At 36.5% G+C, this 27,003-nt stretch overlaps 1 protein-coding gene across 4 annotated transcripts; it reads right to left on the reverse strand.

Annotated features, from left to right (window-relative positions):
* Positions 1-27,003, reverse strand: LOC127623214 (uncharacterized). 4 transcript variants are annotated; one of them, XR_007968037.1, is made up of 5 exons: positions 26,601-27,003; positions 12,318-15,247; positions 11,380-11,416; positions 9,410-9,490; positions 167-196 (listed from the first exon to the last, which is right to left on the reverse strand). XR_007968037.1 is itself a non-coding variant. In XM_052097544.1 (4 exons), exons 1-4 carry the CDS (start codon positions 26,615-26,617, stop codon positions 145-147), a joined length of 3,036 nt encoding a protein of 1,011 aa, XP_051953504.1. In that variant the 5' UTR covers positions 26,618-27,003; the 3' UTR covers positions 1-144. The 4 variants fall into 4 exon arrangements, 3 of the variants coding, with proteins under 3 accessions (XP_051953504.1, XP_051953506.1, XP_051953505.1); XM_052097544.1 differs by lacking the exon at positions 9,410-9,490 and having other exon boundaries at positions 1-196; XM_052097546.1 differs by lacking the exons at positions 9,410-9,490; positions 26,601-27,003 and adding an exon at positions 22,620-23,234 and having other exon boundaries at positions 1-196.

A 27,003-nucleotide genomic window follows, 5' to 3' on the forward strand; every position in this document is an offset into this window, starting at 1 on the left:
AAGAATGTCCTCTTACAGGAAATCTTTATCCTGCCTTTCTTTTTCTTTAGACAATATGTATTTTCAAGCTTCTTCACACTTATAGTGGTTTCTGGTGTGAGTGGTTTTGAGGACCCTTCTAAGCCATTCACACGACTGCTAGATTCATCTGAGCTGTCTGTGCTCTCTCTCTTGTGCGTTAAGATGGTTTCTACTCCTGCAGAAAAAAAACATAAACTGCCTTCAGTATCAGCAGTTTTTGACAGCACACTATTCCAGCTAGATTTAACCGTTTAAGCATGTAGGAGAGGCAGAATGATGGGGAATGTGAGCTTCACAAGGGTTTATTAATTCCTAGAAGTGGGAGCAGACAAAGCTGAGGGCAACTTGACAAATGATATGATAAGAGGGGAGTTGTCTCCCTGCTTAGTTGATATGAAACCGAAAATGCTGTGTGTTATAAATCAATTACCAGTACTAATTAATGAAAATGAAATAAATATGAGCTGAAATTACATAGATTGATCTATATACATTTGTAAACATTTCTCGGAGAGTCTCGTATCTGTATTTTTCGACAGAGCTCCCCAGCTGGTATTATTATTATTATTATATTAATTATTAATATTATTATTATTATACATGAGAAACTAGGCTCAGAAAGGGTAAATGGGTAAAGAGGCTATTAACACCAAACATGTTCTTGTGCTAAAAAAAGCTAGTCGAGACTTGTTTTGAGGTTCTTGTTAACCTGAAACATTGTCTAAAAAACATTGCTGCTGCATGAGACACAGAGAGAATAAAAACAGCAAGATGTGTTGCAATGGTCAAAGACAGCTGTCTAGCACATGTGGGCTCTTGTGACATCAGTTTTTAAGTGTACATTTTAAAATCTGCACCACTGGAAACTACCGCAGCTACTTCGGGCTGATTAACAGTATAAATCCATGTAAACATCCACGTTAAGTGTAAATGCCTTTTGCTCTGCCGAATGTGTGATTGATAACTGGAATGCAAACATACAGCATATCTGCACGTGGTCCCCTATACAGGCTGCGTACTCTGCGTTTAGGGAGCAGTGGTACTGTGTACTGAACAAATTATCTAAATTCTTTCGACACTGAAAACTGTAACTACACTGGACTAACAACTAAAAGCTATGAAATATCAAAAGTAGGCATTAATATAACTTTTATTTATATTTTCCTGTGGGACATTGTTCACATTTTCAGTGTAATAATTACTAGAAAGGTTTCCAAACCTCTCTTCTTATTGACAAATTGAAAATGAAAATTCTCTCATCATTTACTCACCTTCATGCCATCCCAGATGTGTTTGACTTTCTTCTGCAGAACACAAATGAAGATTTTTTGAAGAATGTCTCAGCTTTTTTGGTCCATACAATGCAAGTGAATGTGTGAAAAAATAGATAAAAAAAAAGAAAAATCACATCAGTCAGCATAAAAGTAATCCATAAGACTCCACTGTTTAAATCCATGTCTTCAGAAGAGATATGATAGGTGTGGATGAGGAACTGATCATTTTCACATTCATGTTTTTGGTGATTCACATTCTTCATGCATATCACCCCCTGCTGAGCTGGGAGAAGAACTTCTAGCAAAAAATGAAAAATATTGATCTGTTTCTCACCTACACCTATCATATAACTTCTGAAGATATGGATTTAACCATTGGAGTCATATAGATGACTTTTATTGTGCCTGCATTTGCTTTTTGGAGCATACAATTGTTGGCACCCATTCACTTAATAAGTAAGTCATACACATCTGGGATGGCATGAGGATGAGTAAATGATGAGAACATTTTCATTTTTGGGCAAACTACCCTTAAAGTAATAGCTCAGCCATAATTTAATATCCCATCATCATTTCCCTATGTTGTTCCTAACCCTTGTGACATTCTGTATTCTCTGTGGAACCCAAAAGATGTAAGACAGAATGTTAGGGAATGACAGTCACAGTCACCATTCACTTTCAATATATATATACACTGTTGTCGAATAATAGTTATCCCTATCTTATCCTGTATATAATATTCTTCTCTCCCACCACTGAGAGGCCCCAACATCCAATTATTCACTTCGTCGACACGGGGAATATGTTGTGCTCAGGAGTAAAACAAAAAGACGTGAACTTTCTTTTATTCCTCGTGCTCTAAAACGGTTTATAAGTGACATATATATGGTACTTGATGACTTGACTGCAAGATGTTTTATTGCATTTCAGATTGTGTTTGCCAATAGAAAAGTTAATTGGTCTTTTATTTGAGCATTTAAAATGTTTTAAGAATGGCCTAATTATGATGCATGATTATGTGTTATGTTTGACGCATTTCAGGTTGTGCTGCTAAAAGGAAAACTAAACATTTCTGTTCTTTTTTTTGTGCTGCAATATCCTGCCTAGTCAAACTTTAAATAAATAAAACAAAAAACTATTCTGTCTAAAATGTAATTATTGTGTTGCATGGAAAAAGAAAGACATGTGGGTTTGGAACAACAAGAAGGTGAATGATGACAGAAGATTACATTTCCATTAATAGTAATAATAATTCTGTAGTACATGTTCAATATGTATTATGTAATGGAATATTGGTGAGTTAACATCTATTATGTCATGTGTGAAAGTAACGAGTAACACTATTTGAGTACTCTTTTAATTGGATACTTTCTTACTCAAGTAATTATTTATGTTAGCACTTTTACTTCTACTGGATTACAGTTTTGGGCTACTCTACCTAACTATGATCCCAGGTGAAAATTGCAATTGTTCCTAAGCAAATATGATAGGATTCTAGAATTAGGATGTTTTTTGTAATACAGCCCCTGATCTCCAGGACACAAAAAAGTATGTCCCACGAGGCCAGCATCTTCAAGCAGCATATTTGAAAGTATTCAAGCACAAATAAAATTTCAGAGCTAGACTGGCCTAAAAAGCAAAAACTGAGTAACTATGCCAACATTGATGGTGTTAAAAGTATTTTTATTGTGCAGCAAAATCTGGATAATAATACAGTTTGTAATTAACAGTTTCTCAGTGTGTCAGACGGGTTTGACTCAGATTCAATTACGGTCATAAATTATTTTGATGAAATGGTAGTTATTGCATTTTGCCTTTTCAAGGCAGTACAGCTGAGGGGAAGAAAGCTATTGTATGGACCATTTTTTGGTACTTGTGCAATGCACCATGCATTTTTTATTTGCATGGTTATATTCATTCAATTTAAAGGAAAAAATTGCGTTGCGTGTTTGAATCAAGGGTGTGTTGAGTTACTCCATCCAGGTCTCATAAGCAATCAAATTCCGGTTGCTAGGGAGGGTAGATTCACATGGGGTAACCTCCTCGTGGTCATGATTAGTGGTTCTCGCTCTAAATGGAGCGCATGGTAAGTTGTGCGTGGATCACGGAGAGTACCATGAGCCTCCACATGCTGGGAGTCTCTCTGGTCTCATGCCCAACGAGCCACATGATAAAATGCGCAGATTGACTGTCTCAGAAGTGGACCTGGATTGAGGTGAGTAACCGTGCCACCATGAGGACTTACTAAGTAGTGGGAATTGGGCATTCCATATTGGGAGAAAAGGGGATAATAATACATAAAAAAAACAAACAAAAAAAACAATTATAATATTTTATATATATATATATATATATATATATATATATATATATATATATATATATATATATATATATATATATACACATTAGTGCTGCACGATTAATCATATCGCAATCGCAATGTTAGCCTGTATGACTGCAAATGCTGCGATTTTATTAAATAAATAAGTGCATGTGTGGACGTGACTTTCTACACCGCTAATAAAAAGATGACCAGTCAGTCTCAGTTTAGGGAGTGGCACATGTGGTCATGTGAGTTTCTGGTGTTCAGCGTGGAAATCAGGTGAAGATAGATCATCTCTCACTCCCGCTGTCTGCAGCGCAAAGTGTTGCATCATTGATGAGATCATCATAAAATCAATCTTATGTGAAAAATAACATTCAAATTACACCAACAATAAAATTTGTGTGTGTATATATATTAGAGCTGCACGATTTGGGGAAAATGTCATATTGCAATTATTGAGGCTAATATTGCAATATACTAAACAAATGGTAACATGAGTCAACTTGCTTGGTTATCAAGGAAAATGCACAAATAGAACACTGATAATGCTGAAATGTGTATTTCTCAACTCAAACATACAAACTAGCAACAACAACTATAAATGCAGTGTTTTCAAATTAAAATAATATTTTTACAAAATTAAATAATAACATCTTTGCATTACTGCAAACTTGTTATTTTCCTCAATATTACACCTAAATAAAATGGAACAATAAATAAGAATCTCCATGAAAATAAGATTGTCCAAACAAACAGGGACATTTAATCAGGATGCAACATGTACTTTCTATAAACTGGATATAAAAGTGTGGTTCACTCAAACGACTATAACTGTTGTTGTCGTTGCTGTTGTGTGTTTTTTTTTTTTTAAATGACCAACTGGTATTTCCAAATCTACTACCTCTGGTACATTTTGTCCAGTGTGTGGATCATTTTCTGAAATCCCACTTTGCTAACAGTGCATCATGTCTCTTTATATCTCTGTGAAGACTTGTCATATGACACTCGCAAACACATCTGTAATTGTGCTTTGTTTGGATTACTGGGCTTTTTAATGTAGTTTTAGTCAATACAATTTTAGTCATATTTTAGTAACATTCAGTCATATTGATATTTTAGCCACTGAACACTGTAAACATTTTAGCCATAAGAGTATTATTGATAAGCATTTGTCAATCTTGTCTATCCAAAACATATACACATATAGCCTATATATATATATATATATATATATATATATATATATATATATATATATATATATATATATACATACACACATATACACACACACATTTTATTGTTGTTGTCATTTTAGTGTTATTTTTCACATAAGATTGATCTTATGATGATCTCATCAATGATGCTACACGTTACGCTGCAGACAGTGGGGGTGAGAGACGAGCTTCTCCGTGTTAAAGTGTGCATCACCCGGCAGAACTTTAAATCTCTCCCGGTCTCGACTCCCGCTCAGATTGGGTCTGTTCCGCGACTGGTTGAACACTGTTCGCACCGAGAATGACAGTTTTGGAGTTTGTGTTTATTTACATGGCACGCTCCCGTATTATATGAATTTTAATTAAGGATTAAATAAAGATATATCGCCAAGCTATGATCTGTGTTATTTTTTCTGGCCACCAGTTCAGTGTCAGTCTGCTCGGCATCCATTTTCACCTGATTTCCACGCTGCACACCTGAAACTGACATGAACACACGTGCCACTCCCTAAACTGAGACTGACTGGTCATATTTTTATTAGCGGTGTAGAAAATGGGCAAACAGCTCTCAGAGAGAATGGGCTCTGAGAGTCCACACATGCACTTATTTATTTAATATAAATCGCAGCATTTTGCCGTCATATAATCGCACAGGCTGACATTGCGATAGCGATATGATTTATCGTGTAGCACTAGTTAAATGTCCCTGTTTGTTTGTACAATCTTATTTTTGTGAAAATGTGTATGTTCTTAATTATTGTTCTATTTTATTTAGATGTAATATTGAGAAAATAACAAGTTTGCACTAATGCAAATATATTATTTAATTTTGTAAAAATATTTTAATTTGAAAACACTGTGCATTTATAGTTGTAGTTGTTGTTGCTAGTTTAAGATATTTGAAATAAGTTGAAAAATACACATTTCAGCATTAACAGTATTATTGTGCATTTTCCATGATAACCAAGCAAGTTGACTCATGATACCATTAGTTTATTATATCACAATCGCATATCGCAATATTAGCCTCAATAATCGTAACATCACATTTTCCCCAAATCGTGCAGCTCTAATATGTATGTATGTATAATTAACAGCCTTTATCACCAGTCAGTTTAAGCCTGGAGCCAGAGAGTCTTTTTTTAATTTTTATTAAACATCTCAGTGTCATTGGCTAGATTAGAATATACAGTAGGCCATATGGTCAAACTGGCATAGTGACAACACATGGATATGCTGTAAAATATCCAATCAGAGACTAAACTGGATGTGGTAAGATTGTTTCTAAAGTGGTAACCCATGTATGATAAAATGTTTGTTAGAAGGCTTCTCTTGAATGGGAGACCTTTTCTCAGGCCTAACAACTTATTAATTGTGTTTAAATTTCTCTTTATTAATAAAATTCCCAGACAGTTTGGTCTTGTGTTTAGTGGTGAAAGAGACCAATAGACCACTCATCTTTGGGGTCTATTCAAGAGGGTGTTCCAAGTCAAATAAAAAAAAAAAAAAAAAAAAACATCCATTCCATTGCACTCAATCTAGCTGTTTTTTGCATAAATGAAGAAATAAGTCTTTTGGAAATGCACACTTACACTACTCTAACTTTTCTGGTCACAAGTAAAACTCTACACCCATTTGAATTTGAGGGGAAGCATTCTACTGGCTTAAAACCCATGTTCACAAGAGCATACGTAAAATAACTTCAAGCCTCACTTAAAGGAAAAGTTCACCCAAAAACTTAAATATTCATATATCATAATATTGGCATATATACATTTTCTGGAGGTGCATGCTAGACTCAGCTGCACATCTTAGTACAGAAACTGATTGTGTGGAGCACTGCAAACTTGTTAATAATGTGTGACGCATGTCACAGGCATAATAAACAGAAGAGTGGATTTACTATACAAAGAATGGAGACTTCACCCACAAGCAGTGAACCAGGCGTGCAAGTGATAGGGGCAAACTGCCGTATCTCTTATCATCGCCCGAAAACACTAACTCGCCTTCATCTGAACCACTGTTAAAAAGTGAAGCCGTACGAGAGACCCAACATGTGCATGATAGAGACTGAAGGATCTGGACTAGGGATGCATCGATACCACTTTTTCTCTTCCGATCCGATATCAGAAATCTCAGTATTGGCAGATACGTTCCCGATCCGATATCAGTGTTGTTTTTTTGCATAATCAGTTTAGAATATCTTTACATTTTTGTGTGGAACTAATTGGGTGTGCTCTTTAAAAAGCAAAAGAAACACAAACCTCTAACTACATATTATTTCAATATAAATGTATAGCTTAATAAGAAACCCTTTATTATTAACTAGTATACTGAATAATCTGCCACAATTGGTGTACGAGTGTGTGGGTGATTGGGACACAAAAAAAAAAAAAAAAAAAAACGCTATATAAGTGTATACCATTTACCATAATGTAGCAGCAAAATTAACAGTAATTCCAGTACAACTTATCAGTAGAAAAGTAGTTCCTTGTTTTTTTTTTTTTTTGCAAAATGTTCTCAACTTTTATCTGGACTTTATGGATTTAGATCTCTTTTTTATTAATTTCGTTGTAAGATATCAGCTCACTTTTCATTCACACAGTTTTTGGAACCCATTCAACTTAAATATTATTATCATTTGTAAACAAATAATAATATATTATAATAGTAATATATCTCAATCGTGCACCTTTAATTTATAAACCCTCATGCTTTTATTTTGTCATTCTGAACTCTATAGGAAGTCCTGTAAGTGTCTGTTTGTAGGCAAGTTCACAGTAGTTTTATTAGCTTCTCATTTAAATTCTGATAAAAAAGCATCTCCAGTGCCATTCTAAATGCATATAATAAGTGAACCGAACGATTGAGCATCTACATCTGAGATGTTCGTAAGTAGCGCTCAAATATTGCGCACCACGTGAAGGCTAAAAATAGCAGCGATTGAGTGCGTGTAAACAGAGCTGCGCGTGTATTTTATACATTACACACAGCCTTTTGTGATTCACAGAGCTATTGCATGTCTTCAAGTGGCTTTGAATAAAATGCACGAGTCATATGAACTTTAATTGTGCTTTAAGGTTTTTTTTTGTCATTTGAGCTTGACAGTAACGAACATGATACCCGATCCATCTAAAACTTCAGTATCGGATCAGTATATTCCTAATCTGGACATTCAGCAAGCTGCAGAAAGGTTTAATGGCAGCCAGAGAGAATAATAGTTTTGAGATTTTAAACTTCAGCATTCAATGTTTTATATCTGTATGTATAGTGTTTAATAATGCACTGGTAATGTACACTTAAGTTTCTTTTGCCAATCTGCCCATTTGATCCAGTTATTAAAATAGTCGACTGTAAAATGGCAGAAGATTTTGCCAAATTGTAATTACAACATGTCCATTGATTTTATGGCATATACACATATAGTTGAATCAAAGATTAATATCTATAAAAATGTGTCAAATGATATCATGAACGAGAAAATCTGTTTTATTTTATTAACCTTAATTCTGTAACTATTCTTGTGTATAATATATAATCATCACTTGTATTCATTTCAAGTATCCATGTTCTTATACTTTATGCAAAGTGCATCTCTATCTGTATTTGTCAGCTGCACATTCATGCTGCAAATCTCCCATTCAACCACTTCCCATAGGTGTTCTATTGGATTCTGATCCGGCAACTGGGAAGGCTACTGAAGAACAGAGAACTCGTTGTCATGTTCATGCAGTTTGAGATGAATTTTGCTTTGTGACATGGTGCATTATCATGCTGGAAGTAGCCATAAGAACATGGATAAACTGTGGCCATGAAAGGATGCACATGGTCAGCAACAGTACTCAAATGGCCTTGGCATTCAAGTGGTGACTGATTGGGATTAACAGGCCTAAAATGTGCCAATAACACATTCCCTACTCCATCACATCTCTGCCACCAGCCTGGACTGTTGACACAAGACAGGTTTGAGTCCATGGATTCATGCTATTGGCACGAAATTCTGACCCTACCATCTGTGTGAAATCGAGATTCATCAGACCAAGCTACGTTTTTCCAGTTTTTAAGGGTCTAGTTTTGGTGAGCCTGTTCCAACTGCAGCCTCAGCTTTCTGTTCTTGGCCCAAAGAAGTGGAACCTGACGTGGTCTTCTGCTGTTGTAGCCCATCTCAAACCAGCTTGTCTGGCACCGACAATCATGCCACGGTCTAAATCACAGAGATCAAATTTTTTCCCCATTCTGATGGTTGATGTGAACAAACTGTAGCTCCTGACCCTTATCTGCATGATTTTGTATTGTACTGCTGTCACACGATTGGCTAATTATATAAATCGCATGAATAAGTTCTTGCTTTATTTATTAGATAACAAAGAAAACAATATATACAGGTCTATATTTAGATGTATTTTTCTTAGAATGGTACATTCACATTAATCTTAATTTTTGATAAGCTTAGAATTGTAATTATTATCACTGTTCAATATTCATTGTATTTTTATTATATCAATATTATCCCAATCATATCTCAGTTATCATACTTCTACATTTACTAATTTTAACAATTTTATTACATTTTATATCAATCATTCAGCAAATTCTCTGGTCATCTGAAATTATTTCATCTTCGGGAAGACTTGCGCATCAAACTCTATCTGCAAAAAATAAAACATTTTTAAATGATTAAAATAAATGAAATAAATTCTTCTAAACAAAGTATAAAGTACATTTCTGATGTTTGATGATGTATTGTATCATGTACCAAAATTTCATAGCAATCACAGAAAATAAAAGAATTAGTAAAAAAATGTAATTGATTCACAGCCATAATACAAGTGTGTGTATATAGATGTATACACACACGCGCGCGCGCGAGTACGCACACCGATCAGCAAAAACATTTAAACCACCTGCCTAATATTGTGTAGGTCCCCCTCGTACTGCCAAAACAGCGCCAACACGGTATTCTTCTCACCACAATTATACGGAGCGGTTATCCGAGTTTCCGTAGACTTTGTCAGTTCGAACCAGTCTGGCCTTTCTCTGTTAACCTCTCTCATCAACAAGGCATTTCCATCCACGGAACTGCCGCTCGCTGGATGTTTTTTGTTTTTGGCACTATTAAATTCGTTCAATTTTGGCATGAGTAAATTCTAGAGACTGTTGCGTGTGAAAATCACAGGAGATCAGCAGTTACAGAAATACTCAAACCAGCCAGTCTGGCAAAAAAATTTCCCCATTCTGATGGTTGATGTCATCATTAACTGATGCTCCTGGACTGTATCTGTATAATGTTTTTGCACTGCTACCATCCACGATTGGCTGGCTGATTAGATAATCGCATGGATGATTGTTGGTGCCAGACAGCCTGGTTTGAGTATTTGTGTAACTGCTGATTTCCTGGGATTTTCACACACAAGAGTCTCTAGAGTTTATTCAGAATGGTGCCAAAATCAAAAAACATCCAGCGAGCGGCAGTTCTGTGGATGGAAATGCCTTGTTGATGAGAGAGGTCAACAGAGAAAGGCCAGACTGGTTCAAACTGACAAAGTCTACGGTAACTTAAATAACCACTCTGTACAGGTGTTAGATAAAAAATGTTATTCAATAAAAAAATATACATTTGAAAACTATATTTTGTGTTTATTCAGGTTGTCTTTGTTTTATGTCATCTCATTTGAAGAGTGAAAACTATTTAGCATGAAAAATAGAAGAAATCAGGAAGGGGCAAATACATTTTCACATCAATGTGTGTGTATATATATATTTATATGTATGTATGCATGGGTGTGTGTTTATTTGTGTGATTCTGCTCAGGTTTCACCCAACAGAAATAGGATTGGCTTAGTAAGAACAAAAATTAAAGGGAATTTTGCACAAGGGTGAGTTAATGAGAGCATTTTAATTTTTAGGTGAACTTTTCCTTTTAGAAACTACAATAAGTAACAATGCACTATAACTGTTTACTTTAATGGGAACTCCTAAGTATATATTATTAGTTCCTGTCACTGCCAATAAGAACAGCAAGCCATTTGGTGCAACAGCATAATGAAAAAGAGCCTTTGTAAAAGGTGTCAGAAATTAGCTAAAAGCGTTTGCACACAGCAGAAAGAAAGAGCTTGGAAGCACAGAAGAACAATGCATTAAGGTAAGGATGTCTGATACAAGGAGGGGCATAACCTGATAAATCTAAAAAAAATAAGACAAGCTCTAAAACAACGAGTGTGAAATGTTACCGCAAGCATATAGCAAGCTTTTCCATCCCCCACCCCGCATTCCTCCAAATTAATACCAACTTCCTTCCCCCAGCAGAGATGCCTCAGATAATTGAAAGACATCCAAAGCCATAGCACAGTTCCGCTCCAAATTATATTTGATTAATAAACACCTGCAATAAAAATTCTATGAGTAAAAAAAATTGTTAGAAGTTAGAAAATATTGAAAGACCTCTCTGCAACTGTCAAGTGATCAACTACAAACAAAAGGTTTGGCATGTAATCAGAGAGAAAATAGTTTTTTGGGGCCAAAGTAATTAGGAAGGTACCTGGGCAATTTATGGACCCCATCTGTAGCAGTAGAATCTGCAAAAACAAATGTGTATCAAATCAAAATAAGTATGACAAAAGTATGATTTCAAATAAAATGTCAAAGTGAGAATATTAAATGAGATATCACTGCAGGTAAGCACTACATATAGCTGATCCTAACGTAAAAAGTTATTCAAATAAAATAAATGAACTAGGCATACAACTAGGCAAGTGACTGACCTTCCAAATTAAACAACTGGTTTGTGCAAATTTTCCATTATTGTCCGTTTGTACAATTTGACCTTTTTAAATACAGAGAGTATTTTCCTGCAACTAGGAACTTCCAACAAGGCCACAAACGGACTACAACAGCAAACAGGACAAACATCCAAGAAACCACACAACCTGATAGCTCTGCATACTATAGAAATGTGGAACTGCAATTGAAGGTTACTAAAATGGTAACACAAAGTTTCGGTTACACTCATGAATCCTAGTGTCTATTTAGCATTTCTGAACAAGCCTAAATTTAACCAAATTAAACCTAGATTAATCAAGTTTTAGAAATGTCTTCTGCACTTCTTATTTTAGAGAAACCTGTTATATCAACATAAAAATGCTGACCTCTAATCTAATACCCAAGAGTGCTTCCTATAATTGAGTATACCACAATGTGTGAAGCCACCGTAAAAACCACTGGGGGAAAAATCCACCATCACCTTAGTCCTAGACCCAATAAAAATAAATAAATAAAAGAGGCTAATATAATCATAAAGAAATAATACAATTGAAACAAGATAACTAAATTTTAGTTACATTGAAAATAAAGGCTATTCTTGCACATTGCATTTCAACACTTAATACCATTAGTCAAAAGCAACCCCTCCAGTTCTTTTACATTTTGTATAATCAAGGAGGCCTTAAGCTGATAAAGGGTCAACCATCCAACACTTACCAAGGAACTTGCATACATTGGCATGGTAGAGAAGGTTGAGAACATCAGGGTAGATATCTGGCAGATGTTTAAGGGACAGTAGCCTCCGGAGTTTCGAAGAAAATGCCTTTCGGTGGAGTTGTGTCAATTGTCTCTCCTCTGACAGGGTGGTGGGCCTGAGTTCCACCCGATGCTCCAGGAGGACCTGGTCTATGAATGTGCCCTGAACCTGAGGAAACAGCACCTCTTTCACCACCAACATGGGAATGAACACTGCACCTGCCCTCATTACATGAGGAAAAGGACATTCGCAGCTTTCAATGTACTTCTGAAGCTGGCCAACAACCTTCCTTAGAGCCATCACCATATCTTCACCTTTTAGCCATATCTCCCTCATTTTGGACCCTAAAAGGCAAGAGACTCTCTGAGTTTTGCTTGGATTAGAGACCGATTCTCTAAGGTCCTGTTTGGATAGCCAGTCCTTAAGCTCTTGACATGAGGTTTGAATAACACAGCTATATAGGAGTCTACAGAGGGACTGGTGAAGCTCCATAAACTGATGACGGGCATGTTTGCTGCTACTTATGATAGGCTTTGCCTCCACAGGAGACTGAGGAACCTCGACAGATTGGGTTGCTGGAACTTTTAGGACATCAGGGATTACTATCATATAATTGGACAATTTAAGGCAATGTGGGAGGATTTTACTGAGGGAGAATTTGGTCAATAAAGGTGGCATTGGAGGTCTTGAGGGCAGCAAAGGAACTGATTCCTCATTGCCCTTCACAGCTTGATTTGACTTGTCAGAATCTCCAGCCACATACTTTTCAAATAAGGGTGAATTTCTTTCTTCTTTAAAGTCACTCTTTATCATAATGTTGCAAGGCACAGAGCCAGATATACTTGAGTTCAACTCCCCTTGCTCTTCTTTGACCACAGAACTGTGATTCTGATGATTTACCTCCTCAGTGATCCTCACTTTAATTTCTGACTCATCTGGATCCAGTTTTTCTTCTTTGATCTTCACATTCTCTGGTGTTTCAATTGGACTGTTACTGTTAGCTGGTGACATTTGAGCTTCTTGTTTCAAGTTGAGCTCATTTTCACCAGAATTATACTCTACATCACTGTTTTGAATTTCTGGCTCTTCTACAAGTCGTGCAGCCTCAGGCTGTGGCTTTGGACTTTTTGAGCCACCTGGTGGAGCAAACATGCCTGAAGCTTCAAAATAGATTTTATAAGGAGCTAAGCTAAAAACTTTATTAATAACTGGCATTGGTGGGGAAGACGGTGACTGAGGCTCATCTGGCTGCTCATGGGTTGTATCCGTATAATTTTTTTTCCTGGGTATATCAGTTTCATTACTGTTTTCACATTCTTCTCTGTGTCTTTTAGATGGTGAAGCACTGTTGGGTGGATCAGCAACACAATGCCCATGAGACATGAGAATATTGCCAAATTCTATGTCACCGTCTACAAGTAAGCCATTTCCAGCAATCTCCAAGTGATCATGACTAGGCCTTTCAACAGCTGTGTTATTGAGATGTCTGTAGAGAGCCGATGGGGGTGGGAAAGCCCCAGAATGTCGACAAAACTCCAGAGGGGAGTCAGGTGTCTGCACCCTTCGTTTAGAGAAATCAAGAGGTCGCTCTGACTGATGTGTGGAGAAAGGAGGACATGACCTCTCTTGGAAGAATGCTGAGTTACTATTTAAATGCACTCCATATGGATGATAAGTGGGAAAGTTTGTGATCAGTGGATGACATGGACGTACATCAGAGCAGGAATTTGAAATATTGTTTGAATCAGGCAGTGGAGAATGTATCTGATGTATATGACCATGCTGAGCCTGCTTGTCTGTAAAAAGATTGGGATCAACTCTGTAAGCCTTAGTGCCATTCTGATGGTAATAGACGATGGGACATGGAGGCATTGGTGTGCATTTAGAAACATGAGAATTATCCCGATATACCTTTGGAGGAACACCACAGTGCATCAATTTCCCTGTCTCATTGGCAGGAGAGAGACCCTTGTATATTTGTGGGTGTATTGAGGAATGCTGGCAGTACTCTGAAGTGGAACCAATATATGGATATGTTGTGTTATAGGTATAGCTTCTATGACTTGGTTCCATTAAAGGAAGTGACCTCCTGGGTCCTTCTGTTCTGATAATTTGGTAGCCCTCGGTCTTTCCATCCTTTAAAGATACTCCCTCAGTGCAATGCTCCAAATGCATCACCCTATGCGGTGCCAATGCCTCTGGGCCCTTTTTATGCAGGTAAGCCAGATGACTGAAATGTGCAGTCCATTCATCTTCATACATGTGAGGAGACATTCTTTGTGGTCCATGTTCTACTATGCCATGGTTATGGCCTACATTACATCCACGCTCAGCGCAGCAGAGGCTATGACCATACACGGGTCTTGGAATAGCCAACCCAACAGAGTTTTCTGCACCTGTGAAGGATATGCCAAACCCTCCAATGTGACCCTTGGAAACAGCCACTGGTGAGATGACTCCAGCAGCTCTGGGACTGTGCCGTCTAGGACTACTGGCATAATAGGCCAACCTTTGCTTTGTTGCCAACTCATGCTGTACAGCAGAGTGGCCACCATCCACTGGGAAAGACATATTTTCAGGTCTATAAATGGCTGATGAATCAATCCCTGGGCTCGATCCATTTCTTACACAGGTCTTAGAAGGGCCCCATGAAGAGGGAATGTCAAGGGCATCTTGTCCGCTGAGAGAGAAAGAGAAATAGGCCCTGTTGTTTGGTAGAGCACTGTCGTGGGTATACCGGGCTAGGCGGTCTTCTCTGGGGAGTCCTGCAGTGACTACTGTGCCCATTGTTACTTCCATCTTACTTTGGACTAGAGGGTCCATGAAACTCCGTACCTGCTTACTGCTCATCATGGACTCCCGGCTGTGGCTTGACCAAGCGAAATCATAGCTATAAAAAAAGAAAGAAAAAAAATTCAAAAATCAGCTTACAAGTCAGGATGTGTTTTGTTTCTTAATTTTACAGTTATAGTTCTCCCAGAAAATATGTTTTTATGGAGTATAAGGCTCAGCCACCATTTCCATAGAATTAAAGTGAATTATTTTCAATTGCGATTTTGACTTCCAACGTTTACGAAATCAAGACAATCGAGATAAAACTATTATTGTCCCACATTCCGTTTTGTAATGAAACAACAATGCGTTATATCTTTAAAGCATTCTTTATTAAAGTTCAAATAATAAGGAAGCAGGTTATGAAAAACTCGGAAACGGGTATTTCCCTGTGCGGTCAGCGCCGCATCTATGAGTTGCATGAAGTGACTGGGGAAGAGATTGAATCTTCTCCCAGTTGATGCGCACTCTGGCACAGGGGCACTCGTCACTCACGCGTGTTTGCTGCAGCTACATTATGTGATGACTCACAATGTAGTGAATATCATAATATATTTCACGTTCACTGTGTGTATCATATCAAGAAAACTGGCGATACGCAGCTCTATTAAGAGAAAGTTTGTTTTTTTGTGAGTTAAAGATGGATCGAAGTAAACAAAGGTGAGAGTGCAACACTTAAATTATCCAAATATTGATCTCATAATGTTAAAGTGCTCGACTTTTTCCATTCTCCCCACTCTCCTCAACAGTTCCCTTTAACTGTCTTGTCTAATGATAAAGCAAATATCAATAAAACTTCTAATATGTACCGTCTGCAAATATGCAGATATCTTGTTTAAAAAATCCAGCATTTTCTTCCCGTCGAGCGCTCACCTAATATCTTCCTCTGAAGTGTGTACCCAGCAGCCAGAATAAAAAAATAAAAGTCAAAATCTGGATAACTTCATGTGTGCTATAAGTAAATGTCTTACTCACTAAGCACTATATGTATATATATACATTTATTTTTTTACAAAGTTTAAGTTTAGTGTGAAATGTAGAAAATATAGTGCTAAATAAGATTTTATTCATTTAACATTTAAATTATGTTCCTTACTAATATATATATATATATATCAGCAATGTATCGGCCTATCAGCCACCTTGCTCTCTGGATATCAGCATCAGCCATTAAAAAACCCATAATGGTCAATCACTAGCCTTAGCCCATTATACACTGGAAAAAAGTTTGATTAGTCTTTTTTGGCTTGTTTTCCAAAACAATATCTAAAACTCATAAAATAATAATATAAAAACTTACATATACTTCAGGATCTATACTGCAGAGGAAAGTATTCAATTTTTAATACAATATTTAATCAGGGCTCGACCTTAATGCTTGTCCAGGACAAGTGGATTTTTTCAGGGGGAAGTGAAAGAGAATTGCTCTACCGGACGAGATGACTGATTAAATCCTCAATAACCAAAAAAGAACCATCTTTGTGATAGCCTTAGCCTGTGTTACTCGTTAGAAAGTTCATATTCTTCAGTGGGAGGAGTCCTGATGTACCTGCAACAGAACATCAACTAGCATGGCTGCGGTATCAAGAAAGTCTCATTGGACCAAAGAAATGGAGAAAAAAAAATAAATAAATTGTAGAACACTGGCAGGAGCACCAGTGCCTATTTGCTGTTTCATCTGAACTGTACCACAACCGGGTGGAGAAAGAGAAGAGTTGGAGAGAAATTGCCAAATCTTTTGCAAATAGGTAGATTTTTCAGTAGGAAGTACTTTTTCATATTGTAACTAGGGCTGTCAATTTAACGCGTTAATAACGTGCGATTACTTTAACTAAAAATAACACATTAAACAAATTAACGCAATTAATCGCAATGCTTTCCTGAGAAATGCAAGCTTGTAGTACCACCTGTTTACTCCAGAGGACAGTAAGTGAAATTTCAGCTGTGTGAGCAACACACAGTTTATTACAGTGAAGAAAACATTAACAACCCTTCAGCGGACACACAACACAAACATGCGTTATGTTCTTGCATTCAAAACACTTGGAGCGCAAATACGAACTAAGGGATCTCAAGATGTGTTTAAAGATTGAGTATTAAACTATATTTAACTTATCACAGTGAACTAAACATTTTACTTTTATGACGCAACACAAGCATATCTGACGCAGGTTGTATGGTCTTTACCTGACAAATATGTAAATTACCAACAAGGTAAGGAGGTGTCCTTTAAACTGTTCCACCGTTTTTACCCAGTCAATCTTTAAGAAACATGCTCCCTGAAATAGATCCACTTTGCTCCTTCTGTAATGCTGTAGATTAATCTACCCCTCACCTTTTTTTGGGAACGTGCCCACGCTGTAGTATTTTGGGGAACGTTTGTTTGTACGTACCTCTATAATAACTAGTTTTTCTTTGCTTTATAAAGACATTTTATTTGGTTTTCACAGTATTGATAACTTAAGTTAATATTTTCTGATTAGTCGGTTTATTTTTCTTGCCAAGTTTTATTATACATAAGTGTAAATTTATGTCTATAAAGCCCCTATTTGCACTTTTTTGTAAAGACTTGAAATATTATTTAAAAACTCTTTGTATCTCCAACAACTCCAAAGCTTTGAAATCCATTGCATATAATGTCTTGGCATTATTGTAAAATATATCTGTAGTATATGTATACCCCTGGCTTGTTTCTAAAAAAAATAAAATAATAATAATAATAATAGTCTGACGCAGGTGTACATTGACGGGTCCTTAAACAAGTCCTCATAATAAATCTCCAACTGATTGACAAATTCACTTGTGAAATGGATTGCTGTGAACTGTATGCCAATGATTGTCTTATGATCAATAATATGGTAGTAAACAATACATTGTATTCTAAAGCCGCTTTTTGAATGGTCTTCACAATGATTAACTGTTCTGCCACAAGAATGTAATGCATTTTAATTATCTGAATATTTTTTATATACAACTTCCATGACAAGACATACAGTTGTGTAATATGAATGGTACCACGATCTGACGTCTTTGAAAGTAGTGTAGTGTGTAGGAGGCATAATGCGGTCAAATACATTTCAAAATTCCATCAAAATGCCCGTATTGATGAGGTATTCATATAAAACGCAGTGAGTTGTCTAAAGTGAACGTAAACAGTGGAGAGAAAAAAGCGGCTTTGTATTAAAATGTCAGACTTGTATGTGTAACTGTAAGCTAATAGTCCTGCTGCTGTATAGTGTGTCATTACAATCAAACAACCATATCAAGAAAACAAGAAGGCACTCATACTTGTGTAGCAAAAAAGTGAAAACTGAAAAAAAAAAAACCCACTTCTTTACAGTACATTTTTCAAAAGCTATTTTTTAATAAACCATATTTTTCCTCCGATGATTTTCAAACAGATTATGGGGTGGGGGTGCGAATGTTTTCTTGTTTCAAAAGGGAGTGTGGTCAAAACAATTGAGAGCCAATGAGACAATGCATCCTGAAACCTTTAAAACCTTGTGACCTTTCAAACTTGTCTGTATGCTTTTACGTAAAGCATATATTAGCTATAACATTCCCCCATTGATGCTCCCTTAAGAGCAAGGAGAGCATAATGATGCTCACAGGAGGGTAACATGCATGGGTTGAGAGTGACAGTCCAGCTGGGATTACAGTGGTGGAGACAGTCAATCACCAGGTGAGGCCAGCTTGGGGCTTCAAAGTGATGAAATAACACATAACAGCTTTCAGCACACAATGGCTGCGTGTAAAAAATCTAGTGGGCTTCCCACCTATAAAGATCTTTTGAGCATCATACATACATGTTGCATTTTGATAGTATATTTTTTATTAAACATATAAAAGATATTTGCAGAATGGCTGGGCATTATGAAAATCAGAAAGCTCTGAAGGCTGCATGGCCTATGGGACTATGAGTAATCTTGAAGGTTGAGCATATGCCATTTTATCTCACCTCAGCAATATTACACAGAATGGTACACAGTAGAGAATGCATTCCTCAAGCACTAGATGGTACAATCTTTTGTCAAACTATTCTGTTTACATGAAATGTAAACTTTCTTGACAAATGGGATTAATTGTTCTAAAAACTAATATATATTATATTAAAAAAAAAAAAAAAAAGACTAGCTGCCAGGACACCATTAAAAAGAAGCCAGAATGTCTGTTAAATACTGGTGGCAAACAGATAGAGGCTCAGGGCTCAACAATAAGGATGGCCCGCTGGCCCGGAGTGTGAGAGTTTCAGGCAAGTTCATGGAACATGGAGTTGCATTGTGATTACACTATGTAAAAACAAAATGTCCTGGGTAGTAAGTGTTATTTCCTAATTGCTTGTGCCTCAAAAGTATAAAACAAATGGCTAGTACTCCCCACAAACTTTGCTTTTGTAACTAGGACAGTAATATTTTGAAATGTACCCATTCAAACATTCACATAAATTCAGAAAAAACAACAACATATGAATCCAAATTAACATGTATTTATACTAAAGTAATAAAAAAAAACAAATGACTACAAAAGACTTAGAAGGGAGTCCTTTTTCAAGATTTACGATCACACAGTAAATCACTTTCATGAATCAGCCCCCAAACGTACACATCATACTTCCAGGCATCCAGCAAGGTCTTGATGCTGTTGTAATCCTCTTTGAGGTGCACGGAGTGAGCCAGAGGAAGAGATGGGTACTTGTTACCATTATGGAGCAGCATGGCTTTGAAACTCTTAGATGAGCGGTCAATGAAGAGGCGATACTCATTCTGGTTATAGGCGATTCCAATTGCCTCAAACAGACTGGTCACATTGTGGCAGAAGCAGAGCCCATCTTGATGGGTGAAGAAGCTGAAAAATGTTGGTGACGCTTCCTCAGATCTGCGACTTGCACACTTTCGTCCAACAAGTTCCACTGCTTGAGCCTAGACGTCAAAAGCTTGGCATTGGTCTTGATGAGACCAAGATCTCTAATCAAGTCGTTGAGGTCTTTTTGTTTGGGGTAGTATGGTTTCTCTCCTCAGCTCCACCTCTAAAATTGTCATCTGTATCTACAACGTCTTCCTCACTCTCTGACTTGCTGCTCTCTATCCAGAGTGAGTATGGGTAGCTCATGGCAGTGTGGCATCAGGGCGATGGATGAAGGAAGGACCAGGTCCGTGATAGCAGGTGCACACTTGCCAGTCCGACATTTGGAAGGGTCCACCATGCAGAAGTAGCAGTTGCTTGAGTGGTCAGTGGGTTCTATGGTATATTTTCAAATGTGTTAAACATTATATCAGTAAAAACTTGTACATGCAACATAACCATTGTAATGAGAAAAGTATGTGTGTGTAACAGGCTTGGCCAACATACAGAAGCAGGATACAGATGCTCATTATGTGCTGCACAGTCATTAAGAAAAAGAGGATCATTAGGTTACACCATTAGACAGAAGTCACATGGTCAGAGAAATGTTGGTGGCGAGCTGAAATTATGTAAGATGCAGGTCCATTGGCTGAAGATAATCAAATTGAACGATTTATGGGCTCAGTAAGGATAGCAGAAATATATAAAGCTGGAATCATGGAACTGGGAGGGCAGAACGTACAGGCGGCCTTCTCAGGTTTATTGGTTGCTCAATAAACTTATACCTCTGACATTTGGAACCTCTGACTCTTGAGAGATTTCTTGCAAAGAGTGAACAAACTTCAACTTTTCTCCACAACAGTTTCTGCAAAATTCTTGGGATAGCGAACTTCATGGCTCTCTTTTCCCCTCTGTGCCATCCAACAAAAATACATTAATTTCACCCATGACTAATGTGTAAGAGATTCTCACATTATTTTTCATTAATTATATTTTTTCAATAACATTGAAAATAAAAACCTTTTACAATTTAAAAAATGTACAAATTATATAACAAAAAATTATGACTAACAATAGTCCATCTTACCTTCCAAAGTTTTTTTGCAGTGCTCGCAGGTGAAATGAGGAGCCCAGGGTTTGCCTTGATCCCCGGCAGGCATGCCGAAATTTGCTTCGTAGGCCTCATACATCTTAGCAGATGCTTCCACGGAGTACTTTTTTGCTCATCTTGATAAATTGGCCACAGACATAGCAAAATGTGTCTGCTGACATGTCCACTTAGGCAGCTGGAACTAAACTGAACTGGTGGGCTTAAGGCCCCTGTATTTATACTGCTATTTCTATTACTGAAAGGTTCTAGAAGTTACTCCAAGTATACTCAACACTGAATCTATCTGGAATGTTCTGGAAAATGGGTACATTTCAAAATATCACTTTCCTGGTCACAAAAGCAAAGTTTGTGGGGAATAATAGCCATTTTCTATATATTTGAGGCATAAGCAATTAGAAAATAACACTTACTACCCATGAACCAAACAGGGTAGTAAGTGTTATTGCTCATGCACAAGTTTTAATGCCCAGCAAACTTTAATAAACTTGGTTTTCTGGGACGCGTTGAACATTGTTGCTACAAATACTGATTTAAACTTTTAAGACAGGTAATTTTGTCTAGCTGCCTGACATAGATGAGGCTTTGTCGATGTTGCAGAATGATTTGTGACAGTCTTGCACAAATAAGTTGTATCCAAATTCAACTATCCTGGATTATAGCTGTTTGATTTCCAGCTGTGATTGCAAATTAGCTATTGTTTTTAGTTCGTTTTTTGTAAAGAAAGTTTAAAATTGAATGGGGAAAATAAGTACTTTCAATATCTGCCTGGGTGATGCTAATAGTAAAATCATAAGTATATGTTTTATGATAGGGCAAGTAAAAATAGCATCTACTGGCCCAGCTGATGTAAATCCTTATTGCTGAGCTATGAAACCACTGAACAGATCCTAAAATGCGTTAAAAAAAAAAAACAAAACAAACAAAAAAAAAAACCACTATACTTAATAATAATAAAACAGCTTAGCTAACTCTAGCAAATTGAGGACAAGACTCTATTGTGGGTGCGAGGCGGACATGCAAGTGCATTCATGCAAATACATTTTTAGTGGAGAGACCATTTTGGACACGCTTTTTGTAAGGGTTTAGTCAACTTCCCTCAACATTTAGTTAAAATAAAAACATTTGTTAGACTAAAATTGTTTTGAAAAAAAAAATATAAATAAATAAATAAATAAAAGCTGCAAAGAGTACCGAGCACGAGACATTAAGACAGTTCGTCGTGATCCATCATAGATTTTTAAAAAGACTTTGTTTTCACATAAATCTTCAAGACAAGATAGATGACAAACCGCAATTGATCTCACGCGGTCTCATGGTCCAATGACAAACTACAAGCAAACCCGTAACAAATGGAATTTTGTCAACCATCATCAATTAATGAAATAATCTTCGCCGATCAAAGGCACATAAAAGTAAAGTTTGGAAGTTATTTTCACTTTTTAATGATTCCTATGCCAGCTTTTGCGTCAAAACTTACCTCACGCACTGAAATTCCTATTCGTCCCCGCCAATCCATTGAAACTGAAACATTCCAATTTCCAAAATATAAGCCAAATGGTTTGGAAGCGGATGAAACGTTTAACCGGAGAGCGGAGCTGCATGCTTTCACGGACAGATTCAGCACATTAAGCAAAAGGTTTTTCACATTACCAGTAGAAAAGTTTTGGTGGCCGCACGTTCAGCCAATCATAAGGCGACAAGAAGAAAACAGGGCAGGGCTTCGGAACAGAGGCGGCAGCATGAGTGTGTAAATGGTACAAGCATAGTACAAAGGAGTTGCAGCGTTAAAACCGTTGCAGATAGTTAATACAAATGTTTATGTATATATAAAAGAGACAATATAAACACTTTTGTGCAGCAAAAAAAGTAAGGGAGTTACTGGGATTCAAAGTCTAGGGAGAATGCATATATTTTGTATTTTTTTCCAATTGAATGAACTTTTAACAAATGAATTGAAAATGTGATGAAAAGTTTTATTGAAAATGTACATTAATTTCAACATTTCATCATGACAACATGCACTCTGCTTAAAGGGATAGTTCACCTCAAAATTAAAAAGATCTCATAATTTACTCACCCTCATGCCATCTAAGATGTGTATTACTTTTTTCATTTGCAGAACACAAAGATTTTCAGAAGAATATTTCAGCTCTGTGGGTCCATACAATGCTAGTGAATGGTGACCAAAACTTTGAAGGTCAAAAAAGCACATAAAGATAATCCATATGACTCCCGTGGCTAGATCCCTAACTCCTAAAGCAATATGGTAGGTGTGGGTAAAAAAAAAAAACAATAGATCTCAATGCACGAAGAACGAGAATCACAAAAAACAAAAGAAGAATGTGAAAGTGGAGATTTATTGTTAAAAAGTTTTAAATATCAGTCTATTTCCTACACACACCTAGCATTTAGCTTAAGAAGACAATTAATCAACTGGAGTCATATGGATTACTTTTATGAGGGCTTAATATGATTTTTGGAGCTTCAAAATTTTGGTACCCATTCACTTGCATTGTATGGACCTACAGAGCTGAAATATCCTTCTAAAACATTTTGTTTGTGTTCTGCAGAAGAAAGTCATACACATCTGGGCTGGCATGAGAGTGAGTAAATTATGAGAGCTATTTCATTTTGGGATGAACTACTTTAATGGCATAGATACGCAAGTTTTTGTAAATGTCCCAGAGAGCATTTAATGTACTTCAATGTAAGCAAGGAAATCTAAACTTTTTTTTTTTTTACAAAGGAGTTAACATGGTCAATGTCAAAAATTAGCTTACATTTGATTAGTGAAAAAAAAAAAAAAACGTGGAGAATCTTAAATATTTAATTTTGTTTCTTAATTTATTCATTATTTATTTGAACAAAAAAAAAATGTAAAATTAAAAAAAAAAAAAATCCCAGATTTGTAATGTTGTGTCATAACTGTACTGTATATTTGGATCTGAAGGAATATTGTGTGTGCCTGGTGTAATATATTTTCATTTTATCATTTAGTATTTAACTATATGAAGTGATTATAGTGTGTTTTATGCATATACTAAATGCCAAATGGTTATTCTTTTGCTAGTTTGAAAGAAAATATAATAGTTAGCTACTTTGCAGCTAGAAAAAGCATTATGTTTATGGTATTGTGATCATGAGTTCAAATGGAACATCCTGTTATTGAGCTAAAGACAAATGCCTCTGTTATAAAGAGAATGCTCATTATTATCTGATCATATGACAAACTTGGAGTAATACAGAATGTATAAAAATGCATCCTAGACTATATTTAGCTGACATCACATGGAAATCTGCTAAGGAGAAAATCACATGTAACAATAAATATATATTAATAAACAAAGGAACTTTACATAAGTACATCCTATATAAGCCTAAGTAGAGGGGGCAGAAGGCAATATTCTCAAGAAAACATGTTTGTTTTGAAACATTTTGATTAGAGAATGGAGGTAAAAAGAGAAGCTTGCTGTTTGATTTATATAATGTACTTGCGCGATCACTAAACCTCATTAGTTCGAATGGTATTATGCACAAAGTTTATTTACTCAGAGGCTTGTCCTGAATAAGCCTCTTATTAGATTAGATTAGATTCAACTTTATTGTCATTGTGCAGATTACAAGTACAAAGACAACGAAATACAGTTTGCATCCAACCAGAATTGTCACCGGGATGCAGAGCTAGAGATCAGTAGGTTGACAGCCGCAGGAAAGAAGCTTCCTCTGTACCTGCTGGTTCGGGTGTGAAGAGACCTGAAACGCCTCCCGAAAGGGAGTGGGGTGAACAGTCTGTGGTTGGAGTGGGAACAGTCTTTAATTATTAGTCAGACTCACTAACCTCTCCACGTATTATATTATATCGTGTTTGCTCAGTAAACTGGTGAACTTCTAATTGAGAAGACAATGTTCAGTAGATGAGGAAAGCTGCAGATGTTGTGGAAAAATGTCAGAGATTGTTCCCTCATTGCAAGAAATCCCTCAGAGTCAGGGGTTCCAGATGTCAAAGGTATAAGTTTATTGAGCAACCAATAAACCTGAGAAGGACAACTGTCTGTTCTGCCTCTCTGTTTCAAACTCTCAGTCTTTAAACACTTCTGTTATCTCTTCTGAACCCATAAATCGTTAATACTTGTCATCTCTAACCAATGGGATTGCTTGCCCCCATTGTTTCTCAGACCATCTGACTTCTTTCTAATGGTGGAATCTAGCAACTCATCTATTTAAAAAAAATATATATATATAAAAAAATAAAGTGTAAATTCTGGGTAAACAGGTTATGGTGATTATACATAATGAGTTTAACTAGTAAGCATCTTGTCTATTGGGTTAACATGACGACCATCTTCTATACTGGCTATATTGTGCCTTATGAATGCCTTTTCCACTCTGTATATTGTTGAGTGTGATATCATACATATGTTTCACATGATACAGCCTTCTGGCTCATACAATGCACATACTTTTTCTATATTTGACATTGAAAATATACTATACAGACAGAGGTAGAATAGAAAGTGTTGTGGAAAATCGCGAAGAGCTTCTCTAAGATACAAGAAAACTCTCTGAGTCTTGAGTTCCAGATGCCAAAGTTGTAGTTTATTGAACACCAACAAAGTTGAGTCCGGTCAGCTGTCCGTTCTGATTACACTGTCCCAAAACTCTCATTTATATACCTTTTTGTTATCTCTTATTCCACTATCTGACCAATGGGCTCACTGCCAGTGTCTTTTCACTTGCCACCATTAAGTTTTATATCTTTCTCTTATTAACTTTTGGTGGAAAATCTCTCGCCTAATTTTTTTAAATATATTTCTTACATATACAGTTGGCTATTTTCCATATCTTCGGCTTATGTCACAGTTTGTGTAAGGGTATGTAAGGGAAGCGTTGATTTAGAATCACTTGTGTAAGAGACAACAGCCTTTACTCATAACATACCTTTTTCCTTTCACCTACATTCCAGTATATCCTCATAATAAGTTGGCACAATATAATTTGATTAATGAAAGAAAATATATCATGTTTTAAAGATATACATCATACATCTAGCTTATTAAAGAAATACATAATGTAAGAAATACCTAACTTAGTAAAGAAATACATCATATATTCAGGGAAATACACCATAAAAGTTCATGGAACAACACTTTCTAACAGGTTTGTTCCTCATCCAACATGATCTAACAGCACATTTTATAGCCCCCTGATTTCTGGCATTTTTTCACATATCTGTCTAGAGGAATGTAATACTTCCCTTTTTATCTATCCTAAAACACATGTTTCCAGTCATCATGCTAACACTGACAAAATTTAAGAACAAAGAGATCATGTTGTCATGAACAGAATGTTGAACTAGAACTAAAAATGATGTAAGACAATGACACAAAAAGGTACATTTGTCAGACACCAATGTAAAATTTAGCTGCTAATGTAAACCCCCACACATGTGTGCACTTACTGAATGTTATGACCCATTGGAACTCCTAACAGAGCTGATAGGTATTCCAAACACTGCCAGACGGAATGATAAAACGAGAAGGGAGGGAGTCCACCAAAGCAGGTCAGCAGCGTATGTTTTCTTTTAAAATGCTGTTCCAAAACACATGATGCTTCTGTGCTGGTGTTCCAACAAGGCTTTTTTTTACCTAAGCAGCAAGATGTACTTTTTTATCAGCATTTCCAGGGAAACCCTACGATCTGCTTTACAAGCAAGGTTTTTCAGGGAAAAACAAGTCATAAGAGAGTCCAGTCCTCCCCATCACGTGAATGCATGCATGTCAATGTTTGCATGTGTAATTGAACAACAGGTTCCAAATTTCAAGCATGTTCGTGTCATCAATGTTTGCCAGGTGGGCGGCATG

This window comes from Xyrauchen texanus, chromosome 29, assembly GCF_025860055.1.
Source record: "Xyrauchen texanus isolate HMW12.3.18 chromosome 29, RBS_HiC_50CHRs, whole genome shotgun sequence".
NCBI classification, from domain to species: Eukaryota; Metazoa; Chordata; class Actinopteri; order Cypriniformes; family Catostomidae; genus Xyrauchen; species Xyrauchen texanus.

Coding starts and splice junctions, on each gene's coding strand:
- LOC127623214 (XM_052097544.1), bottom strand. Junction 11,417..12,317: donor CAATGTATGCAAGTTCCTTG/GTAAGTGTTGGA, acceptor TTGTTTTTGCAG/ATTCTACTGCTACAGATGGG. Junction 197..11,379: donor GGGGTCCATAAATTGCCCAG/GTACCTTCCTAA, acceptor TTTTTTCTGCAG/GAGTAGAAACCATCTTAACG.